The sequence below is a fragment of the Gavialis gangeticus genome, unplaced genomic scaffold, assembly GCF_001723915.1.
Source record: "Gavialis gangeticus isolate Ggan-Ray unplaced genomic scaffold, GavGan_comp1, whole genome shotgun sequence".
NCBI lineage: Eukaryota > Metazoa > Chordata > Crocodylia > Gavialidae > Gavialis > Gavialis gangeticus.
In genome coordinates this window covers 37417671-37428538 of record NW_017729031.1, presented here as the reverse complement: position 1 = coordinate 37428538, position 10868 = coordinate 37417671, and the positions used below count along the sequence as shown (strand labels likewise).

The window sequence follows — 10868 nt, the reverse complement described above, 5'->3', positions numbered from 1 at the left end:
GTGTTTCTGATCCGGCTGTACTTTATATAACCGTAGCATCAAAACAGGAATCATAACAACATCCATCAATATCTTAAAATGCATTGAAAATATTCGAGAAGGCATGTTGAACACAGTGGACACATCTATACATGCTATTAATTCAAAGCAATACACTTCCTGTGTTTGCATGTGCAGCTGGGACCACAGCAAACTGAGCCAGGGCAGTGAAGTCCTGGATGACAGAGAGTCTGGGGGGTGTGGAAAAATCAGCCTGCCACCCCAGGGCTGCTTCGAACTGGGTCGATGTGCTGTGGAGGGACTGACTGGAGCAGGAGGGTGCTCCAGTGTGGGGCTAGCTGGCAGGTAGTCCCCACACTGATGTACCCTTGTGCCCCAGCCAGCCCCATCAGCATCTATATGTGCATTGCAGTGCAGTAAATAATTCCACTGTAGAACAGTATCTGTAACTGCCAGTACTCTCCTACAGAGGAGCTAATTAATTTACTCCAACCTAATAGCACCACATGTGTAAACGTTGGCTTTTTACTGCGGAGCTAATTAGACAGTAAATGTTTCATATAGACGTGCCCAGTGAAACTCAAGATGAAGTCTGATGCTTGGCACAGCCCAAGCATCCCGTGCCCATACCAGTTCAGGAGTAACCCTGCTAGGCACTGTGTCTCCAAGACACCCCTGCCTCCTCCAACAGCAGGAATAAATCGCTTCCAGCCAGTACACAAGAGATATGGAGCCAAGGCTTCACATAGTTCTCAGGGAACGAACCTACACAGTAGCAGGTCCATTCACCCCAACCCACCTGAACTCAAGTCTACTGTGCTCTGCAGTGTAAGTGTGGCTCTGATCCTCTCCCCACCACCCCGAGTATCCATGTGACCTAAGGAATACATCCTCTCTCGGTGTCCCATTCAATGCTACACACAGAACCAATGCTATAATAGGGACTGGAAGAGTCCTTCTGTGTTGAGCTCTTGGTGATGACCACCAGACCCTGCTGCTTACTCTCCTCTCTGGAAGAAGAACTTGTTAAAGTAAAAGTCACATATTCAAATCCCAGACTGAGCCTGAACCATCAGTAGTTACATCTTCCTCAAACTTGACAATGTGATGATAGCAATCCATCTGGAGGAAAGCAACCACCTACCCAGATGCTGTCTTCTTGTCTGTACTGCTTCCAATTGCGTCCCGTGTCACTGAACATGAGAGTGTAGCTCGTTACCCAGTCTGAGCTCCCATACCTTCCTTGGGTGGCAACTCCTGCAATCTCAAGTCTATCTCCCAAATCAATCTGGAGCCATTGTTGCTGATTAGATTCCAGTGGGGACCAACCACCAGCTCCTAGGAAAGATCAGGAAAAAGAAAAGGTCTTGAAGAGGGCATCTCTCAGTACCAATACATCCTTTGAATCATAAATTACTGCAAACTTGCCTTCCTCTTCATCAAACATGGAGAGATACCTACGAGTATTTTTATGCATGTGATGCTTGGAAATTACAATAGCACCCAAGCTTATGGTGTCTGTGCTTATTTAATTACATTAGAAGTTCAATCTAATTAAGGAAATTCCAAGGAAATCTCTGTTTCCAACAACTGACAGGCACACAAAGAGGATGAAAGCTCTCTGTTATAAAACTATATTTATCACCACCACATCTGTTTGCACAGATTCTGGGATCCTGCTTTATACCTTCTATTTTGCTTTAACCTTCTCCCCCCTCCCCCCTGCCTTTATGTTATGTTTTGAAAGATGCTCATAAGTGCTCGTTATTGTGATCTGTGTAGAATATTTAACAGGAGTCTTTAATTGCAAGATGCCGTAAGACAACATTGAAAAGTAATAGGCTTTCAGCACTATGATGCTTCTGTAACATGACAAGAGCCATGAAATTTCAGCACCTTTGGCGAGGTGCAGTTTGCAAAAGAACTGCCAAGGGACTAGGTTTATTTTTCCTTGAAATGCTATAGTGAATGAGGCACAAAACCACTTTTCCTGCTAACCACCTGTTTTTTGGTTTTTTCCAGATAACATATTCCTGCAGAGGAGATTTCAGCTATGCCATGATAAAGAGAGAAACGGTGAAATAGTTTGAGAAACTGAATGTTCATTAAATTTGCCTGTACCAAGGTGACCTTGGTATGGGGATCAGGCACCATTTTGAAGGAGGCATCTTCAACCTGTGCAGGCTCCGAGCAAGCTCCAAAGTCCAGACAGCCAAGCTTTGCGACTTCTTCTTCGCTGATAACTGTGTGTTATGTGCAGGGTCACAGGCTGACACGCAACGATTCATGGACATACTCTCATCAGCCTGTGACAACTTTGGACTCACCATTAACATGAAGAAGATGGAAGCGATGTTTCAACCTGCACCTGGCGCAACACCCCAGGATCCACACGTCTCAGTTAAAGGCCAACAAATGTTGATGGTTGATAAGTTTGTCTAGCTGGGCAGCACGCTCTCCCATGCTGTCCACATTGATGACAAAGTCAATGTGAGAGTAGGAAAGCTAGTAGCTAGTGTGGCCTTCGGCGGACCCCATAAGTCAGTCTGGGACTGCAGAGGGATCAGAATGTCAATAAAACTGAAGGTTTACAAAGCCATCATCCTTCCGACCCTCTGTTATGCCTGTGAAACCTGAACCATTTACCAGCATTGTGCCAAGAAATTAAACTATTTCCACCTGTGCTGCCTGCGAAAGATGCTAAAGATCAAGTGGCAGGACAAGATTCCTGACACCAAGATGCTAGGAAAATCAACTTTCCCCACTATTCATACTCTGCTGAACCTGGCTCAGCTAAGATGGGCCGGCCACCTCTCAAGAATGCCTGACACTCGACTCCCGAAGCAAGCCTTCTATGGAGAGCTATCAAATGACGTACACTTTCACACTGCACCAAAGAAGCAGTACAAGGACACCCTAAAGTTGTCCCTAAAGAGTTTTGGCATGAACCCAGAGTTGTGGGAGCAAATCGCTTGTGATCGTCCATCCTGGAGGTCCCAAATCCAGAATAGATCATCAACTTTTGAACAGCAACGTATGGCAGAAGCAATGAAGAAATGTGTGGCAGAATTCACCAAAACCAAATTTCTTTTCCCTACCTGTAAGCTCTTTTATTAATGATTCACTATATCAAGACTTTCTGCTTATTTGGGGAATAATATCCTGGGGTTGTATAATACCTAGAGAGTCCCAATAGAGTAAGGCAAACTTTCAAACTTTAATAAGTTTTCTGCAAAGAACCTTACAAAAAGCAATGGCAACTGAGCTGATGCTTATGATTTGTTTATGGCCTGCTTTGTGTTGTCTTTCTTTTCCATTGTAATAAAATAGTTATTGTTCTTAACACTTTTGTTTTTTAATTGGTGTATCTTCTTGCTCAAGGCAAGAGCCTTATGAAACTAAAACAAGACTCCTACCTGTCAACTAAGGTTTGTCCCATCTTCAGCCTCTCCAGGCAATAACTTTTTCAGCCATTTGAGAAATAATATTGTTTGGTGCTCCAGATATTTAAAAATTAAATAAAAAATATCCTTTCTACCCCTTATCACAGTTTCACAGAAGTTTAGGGCTGGAGGGACCTCATGAGATCATTAGGTCCAGCCCGCCTGCTCCAGGCAGGGAAGACTGCTGGGGTCAAATAACCCCAGCAAGGTGTGCATCCAGTCTCCTTTTGCAGATCTCCAGGGTAGGCACCTGCACCACCCCCATTGGGAATATATGTTAGAGTCTGGTCTCATGAACTGTGAAGACGTTTTTCCTTATATCCAGTCTCAAACCTTCTTCTAGGAGTTTATGGACAGTGCTCCTGGTTTTTTTCCCTACGGTGCTTTGGTGAATAGTTGTTTGCCTAGCCCTTGATGCTCTCTCCCAATATATTTGTAAGCTGACACCAAATCCCCCCAAAGTCTTCTCGTTTCTAGGCAGAAGTCCCATATCTGTCAGCCATTCCTCACATGGCTATCAGATACTTTTACTAGACTTCTAAAATAACTCTTAAAGGGATATGGGGAAAAGACCTTTGAACAATTTGAGAGTTGCACATACTTTGACAGATCAGATGCCAAAACAGAAGGCAATAACACTTGAATTTTTATTTGCAAGAAAGTAAAAAAAGGTGGTAGAGAAATCCCAGGGACTATTGGACAACGCGAATCCAGTTCTAAGCTATTCATAGGATTTGTGGCATGATGTCATTGACATCACCATCCTAGGAGGTTAATGCTGTGTGCCTTTGGTGAAAAGTTACTAAAGCTGGATTTCTCTTGCCTTAACGTCACTGCTTCATCAATCTGTCTATCTGACAGCAGTTATGGTAGATCACTCTCCATGACAACAATCAGAAGTAGCCCAATCATTTGTTGATGAGCTGTCCTTATAGAAATCCCAATTCTTTCTACTGTGATACTACCCTAAGCATCATCATAACTGAGCATTTCCCAAGAGTTTATTAAACAAAGTGTTCACATCTATCATACGGGGTTCATTCTTTCTCCCACCCACTTCTCAGGGGAAAATTGAGAGCACCGCAGAGTTTTCTTTGGAGAGGTTAGCTATCTAGTTAATCTGTATTCCCAGCTATGTGTTTACAGTAGAAAAAGCCAGTTTGGAATGACACCTTGCACTTGGAGTGACAGTTGGGGAAGTTTGCAGTGGGCTTTAGATCTCAAACTAAAGCTTTCAAATTGTGTCCACATTGCCCACCACCTTCTGCTGTTTTTGGAAGAAGATAAAGGCAGCTTGTATTTACTAATTACATTATTTGCATTTAAAACAGAGCATGACACAGCAATCACAGCTCACCCGCTGCTCCAGCTTTCTGTAGCCTGTTCTAACCACATCCAAGGTGGTCCCAGCAGCTGCATCCTGTCTTGCTACTGAACAGCTTAGAAAAGGAAACCGTTCCCAGTTCCCTCCCTCATTCCAGCCATGCTGCCATTGGCTTATAGCAGCACAAATGAGGACACTTCTCTACCAATGCAATAGCTGGTTAATTGGAGGCAGAGATCCACACTTTGCCTTACTGCTTTCCATTCACTTGCTTCAATGAGAAAATTGAATGCCCACAGCGCCTGCTTACTGCTGCATGGCTTCACCCTGAATCTGGATTGCTTAACTTTACCAGCAAGCTGTTGTAATACTTGACAAAATGTACATCCCCCCACCTTTTCTGTGCACAATAATTGTCCGTGTTCAAATGGTGCTATATATCCAGAAAAGAAGCATCCATTTATGGCCAAGGACAACCCATTCCAACATCTTATTTACTGTAGATTCCCCACATTCCCCTCCTCTCCTCCCTCCCCCTCAAAATCCATTTTAAAGAATTATGGAATAAGGCTTTGGAGTGTGGATCTTCTTCTGCCCTCTGTTTCATTACCCTCTTGGGACAAGTACAACCCTGGGAATATATACTAGCAGTTGCAGGCAGGAACAGTACAGGAGATTGTATAGCCTCCACTGAAGCACAGAGATTGAAATATATATACACACACACATACAGCACATTAAAACTCCACACAGGGTGCATCTACATGTGCTGATTTAAGGTGCATTAGCCATCTGTGCAATTTAAGGCTCATTAAGGGCATGGGTCTACATGTGCTCACCCTTAATGCACCTTAAAAATGGCAACTGTAGGTGATTCATGCCTAAATTTAATACCAGCAAATGCAGGTATCAAATTTATGTGGGAATATTTAAAGCACCTTAAATCACATGTAGACACGTTAAGGCGCATTCATGCTGTGTAGGTCGACTGACTTAGGACTAACTTTAGTCCCAAGTTGGTCCGCACACCACATTAATGTACCTTAGCGCATGCATGTGTAGCTTAAATCACTTTAATTCACATTAGGCAAATGTGCATTAAGTTTAAGTACATTTAAAAGCATGTGTAGACACGCTTGCAGAGGAGTAAACTGTGCTGGAAGCCAGTTTTAATGATTCTCTTATTAATAAGTGTTGGGTAATTACAGGACAGAGGGAACACAGCATTTTTTACAGCTACTCTGTCATTAAAAAAATGTCTAAATCTATAAAGTTGTAAAATATGGGCATGGTCACCAAGTTGCTTATATTAAAATTAGAGAGATGAGCCGATTAATAAAGTTTTCATGTGCTTCATAGTTTAAAACATTGTCTAAGGGGTATATTCTTTCTGCCAAAATCTTATTAGCATTCATGGGAGCTCTATGCTTCTGTGCAGAAAAAAAAATAGCATTTCAGTTTACTCGGCGTTTTCTCCTAGTTCTGGTGCAGTGTCTCAGTAGGTTGTAGAAAGTTGGGGTTATGCTGGTTAGGGGAGAAAGGGGTCTCTAGTTGGACTCTGTGCCCAGAGAAACTGATATGCTAGCTGATCTCTCCATGGCAACAAGTGGTCGTGCTAGAGCCTTAAAGGCTGTAAGAGCATATGGTTCCCAGGTTGAATGCCCTAAAATAACTGAAAGAGAAAAAACGATCAAGTGCCTTTTATTTTTTCTTCCCTGCCCCTATCTCCTTCCACTCATCCCGCCCCGCCCCGCCTTTCAATAAATGTATGCACATTTTTTTCCCTTTTTGGTATGCATGTGAAACACAGCACTTAGGAAACTTTGTTGTACCATCAATGTACTTTGAAATTGCACAGGGGTTCAGAAAATGCCTATGCTTGTTTGTGTTTTGTTAGTATGAAATAATATAAATGCTTGCCCTCACTCTCGAGTATCTCGCTAGCAGCTCAGTTGGTGTTATCTTATGTTCCAAGCTCTTGGGCTTCCCGCTGAAAGCAAGTGCTTCCCTGCTGCACTCTAATGCATGCCATACTTTAATGCAGAGATCAAACACTTTTTGTACCATAGCACAAATAGCAGCTGACAAAGAAAGAGAGGTTTCTTCTAAGCCACAATTAACTATATTGACTGTTCAGGCTGAGAGTTAATGGGGATCAGAGAATGCCCAGAAAATATAATCTAATTACAGCAATTAGCATTATAAATACGTAAATTAAAAAAGGGAAAACAAAAATTCAATTTGGTAAATCGCTACTGTAAATCGGATCAGATTGACCCATGTTGTAATTAATCAGAATCCAATTGACCTCTTTAGGAGATCCAGAGTAGTTGTAGCAGCATTTTCAGCTAGTCCTTCAGTGGGTTACGCCCAGATGTTTTCAGCCATATTTACTCCAAGTTGCAGTTCCTAGAATCACAGACAATGAGGGTTGAAGGGACCTCCGGAGGTCACATCTAGTCCAACCCCCTGCTCCAAGCAGGACCAACCCCAACTACATCATTATCAACTAGAGTTTTGCAAATCTCTAACAACCACCTTTCACTGCATATTCAGCAGCCTTTAGTTTATTGTTCTGGCTAACAGTATTCATACAACTGTTAAGAAATTTCTGCCGGTGAAGGCGGGTTGTGCTTTATTAGTTTGTCATCAACTGTTGCGTGCCTGTTTGTACTAAAATAAATGCAGCCAACAAGCTGCTACTATATGCCCACATCTAGCAAGGTGCAGTTCTTTCCTGGCATTTTCAAGTGTGCGTACACGCTTTTTTTTATAGAACTGCAAAAGCATTAGAATTTCATTTAATCCTTTATAATACAGGGGTGTTTCACAAAAAAAAAAAGAAGAAGATATTTTAGGGTGAATTCAATTTATTCAAAGCTCCAGGAAATGTTGGCACGTATTGCTCTTCACAGATAAACTTCAGTAGTCACTGCTGCAAAGACAACTTTCACCAGAAGTTACCACCCAAGGTAGCTCAGATGTCAGAAGAAAGAGCTCTCCGTCTTCTGTATCAGGAACCAGATTGGCTGCTGATGTTAAGTCAGCACCAGTTATGATGGAGCCAAACCAGTTTACCCCAGGTGAAGCTCTATCCCAACATTTGGAGCTCATACCATTATACCTAATGGTGAGTGCTATGTTTGTAATGGTATCCAGCAGTTTTGTGCAGCAGTGGGACAAGTTTCCCCACCTACCACTCCACCAAAGGTTTTTAATCATAAAATGAGAATTTTGTTCAGTCTCTTTGCCAGATTTTGCCCTTGAATTTACACAAGTTCAATTCCATGGAAATCAATGAAATAGCATACATGTACTCAGGGACAGAAACGGGTCTCTACAGTCCTGCTTGGGAGCAATTCACGTCCATGCATTGCTCAAGGCCTAACTCTCAAGTTTTATTGAGGCTTTGATGAAGTTCTGCTTGGCATCAAACAGCTTTTCAGCTGAATAGCCAATTTCACATGTTTTCCGTCTTGCCATCACCAAGAGTCACGCCAACAGGAAGTGTAGCTCTGGTGATGCTAGGCTATAGTACATGCTACGCTAATGAGCATTCAGCATATATTTTAAACATAGACATATTTCTTGCCTTAAACTTTGTCCGCTCATGTTGGCTTCTTTTAAAGACAGTTAAAATGGTCATGCATGGTCACGCTCGGAGACAGGCTACAGATACAGGAAGACTTGGACAGGCTAGCAAGTTGGGTGAATTGTAACCTATAAAGTTCAATGTTGAGAAATGTAAAGTGCTTCACCTCAGCAACTCCCAACACACCTACAGGCTTGGCGGCACCAAACTGGCTAGCACCATGAATGAAAGGGACCTGGGGGTAATAAGAGACCACAATATGAAAATGAGCTGGCAGTGCGATGCTGTAGCCAGCGGGGCAAACAATACCCAGCCGTGCATCAATCGATGCATCTCCAGCAAAACCAAGGAAGTGATTCTTCCGTTCTACTCAGCACTGGTGAGACCACAGCTGAAGAACTGCATCCAGTCCTGGACGCTGCACTTCAACAAGGATGTGGACAAGTTTGAGATAAGTCCAAAGAAGAGCCACCCATACGGTCAGAGTCTTGCATGGCAAGTCATACGAGGAAAGGCCAAGGGATCTGGGACTCTTCAGCCTGAGGAAAATCAGGCTGAGATGGGTAGCAGCCTACTGCTATACTAGAGGAGCACATCAAGGGCTCGGTGAGCAACTGTTCACCAGGACACCTGAAGGGAAAACTAGAAGTAATGGCCACAAACTCCTGGAAGATCAATTCAGGCTCAACATTAGGAAAAACTTCTTCACAGTTAGTGTCCAGACTGTGAAATAAGCTCCCTCCAGAGGTGGTGCAATCGCCTGCCCTGGAAATCTTCAAGAGGAGACTGGACGGTCACCTCGCTGGGGTCGCCTGACCCCCAGTTGTTTCCTGCCTGGTGCAGGGGGCTGGACCCAATGATCTTCCGAAGTCCCTTCCAGCCCCTTACAACCTATGAAAATAACTTTAAAATCTCAGCTCTGGCACAGCTGCAAAAAATCAGAACAGTTTACAGCTAAGTGACCAGCAAGCCTGACCCTATTGTCCTCTTGCACCAGGGCAGCAGTTCACTACTTCACCGCATTACATGGACCTGCTTATTGCTCAGTGCTCCTGGGAAATAGCCATTTACTCTGGCCAGTGAGTGGGAAAAGGAAGTGGAGATAAGGAGCCTCCCACATCACAATGCCTTTCACCCTACCCCCAACCAGGCTTGCTTTCATCCCTAAAAAAAGTCAGGCAACTAGGCTTTGCTCTCCCCACCCCTTCCAGAGCCTGGATCTGGAAAGAACACAGTAAGAAAGGCGAAGGGGACCTCTTAACTCTTGTAAGAGTGGCCAAGCAAAGATAGTGACAATTTAGCTCTGAATTAAAGTAATAGTAGTAGTGGGTGATGAATAACTGAGGTAATAAATTACTCGACACTCGAGTCAGCCAATTGTCTTTTGGCAGAGTTCATTTTTCAACCATCCATGGGTTGGGCGATTGCCATGCCAGTTCTTTTTCAGGCTGCTCAGTGAAAGACTCTGACTCAAAGTCAAAAGGCGAGATATTCAACTTCCATCTAACACCTCTCCGATTTCCAAAGAGCGCTCGACACTGCAAAAATGCTTCTTGCAAAGAATCCAGCGAATCTGAAGAGCACTCTTTCAAGTTAAACTGAATGCAGCCAGCTAATTATCTGGCTAGAAGTCAGAAATCTCAGGCTCAACATTTTGAATGAGAAAAAGAAACGGAGCTGTGATTTTTTTTCCCCCTCTCTCTTTTTTACTTCCTTCTGGCCCTGAGGAAAATAAAACGCATTTACTTTCATTGACAAAAAAACCTGTTCTGTTCTAAGATTAAGTCCCCCAAAATTAGAACCCAAAACACATCAATGCTCTTCCTTCTCTCCATGGGGTAGTTGTGTTGCAGTACCCCACAACATTAACATAAGACACGGACAACAACAACTCATATTTGAGTACCTATGCCCCACTGCTGCCCTTCAGCCTAGAAGCACAGAAAATGAGGGTGGGAAGAGACCTCAGGAGGTCATATCTAGTCCGACCCCTTCTCAAAGCAGGACCAGCCCCAACTATATCATCCCAGCCAAGGTTTTGTCTACTCGGTGCTTCAAAACCTCCAAGGATGGAGACTCCACCACCGCTCTGGGGAGCCTGTTCCAGTGTTTCACCGCCCTCCTAGTGAGAAAGTTCTTCCTAATATCCAACCTCAACTTCCCTTGGTGCAACTTGAGCCCATTGCTCCTTGTCCTGTCATCTGCCCCCACTGAGAACAGTCCGGCTCCAACCTCTTTCCAACTCCCCTGCAGGGAGTTGAAGGTTGATATTAAATCCTCCCCCTCAGTCTTCTCTTCTCTAGACTAAATAAGCCCCCTCACCCTTTTTGCTGCCCTCCACTGGACTCACTTCTATTTGTCCACACAAGCATCAGGCTTGTTCCCTATGGACTCCTTGTCCACATCTGAGACAATCCTCGCTTCCCCTTTCACAAGTCAAAGAGCAGAAGTGAAGTCTTCCCTTGCAAGGAGAAGAGCTGTGAAGCTCTTCTTCTGCACTGAAAAACCT

General features: G+C 43.7%; 1 protein-coding gene across 1 annotated transcript in view; it reads right to left on the bottom strand.

Annotated features, from left to right (window-relative positions):
* The window catches only part of CNTNAP5 (contactin associated protein like 5), a 573569-nt gene that overhangs the window by 406400 nt on the left and 156301 nt on the right, over positions 1–10868 (bottom strand). Inside the window, exon 3 of the mRNA XM_019522627.1 lies at positions 1145–1338. Coding sequence (XP_019378172.1) covers positions 1145–1338 — 194 coding nt within the window. The remainder of the gene's footprint in view (positions 1–1144; positions 1339–10868) is intronic.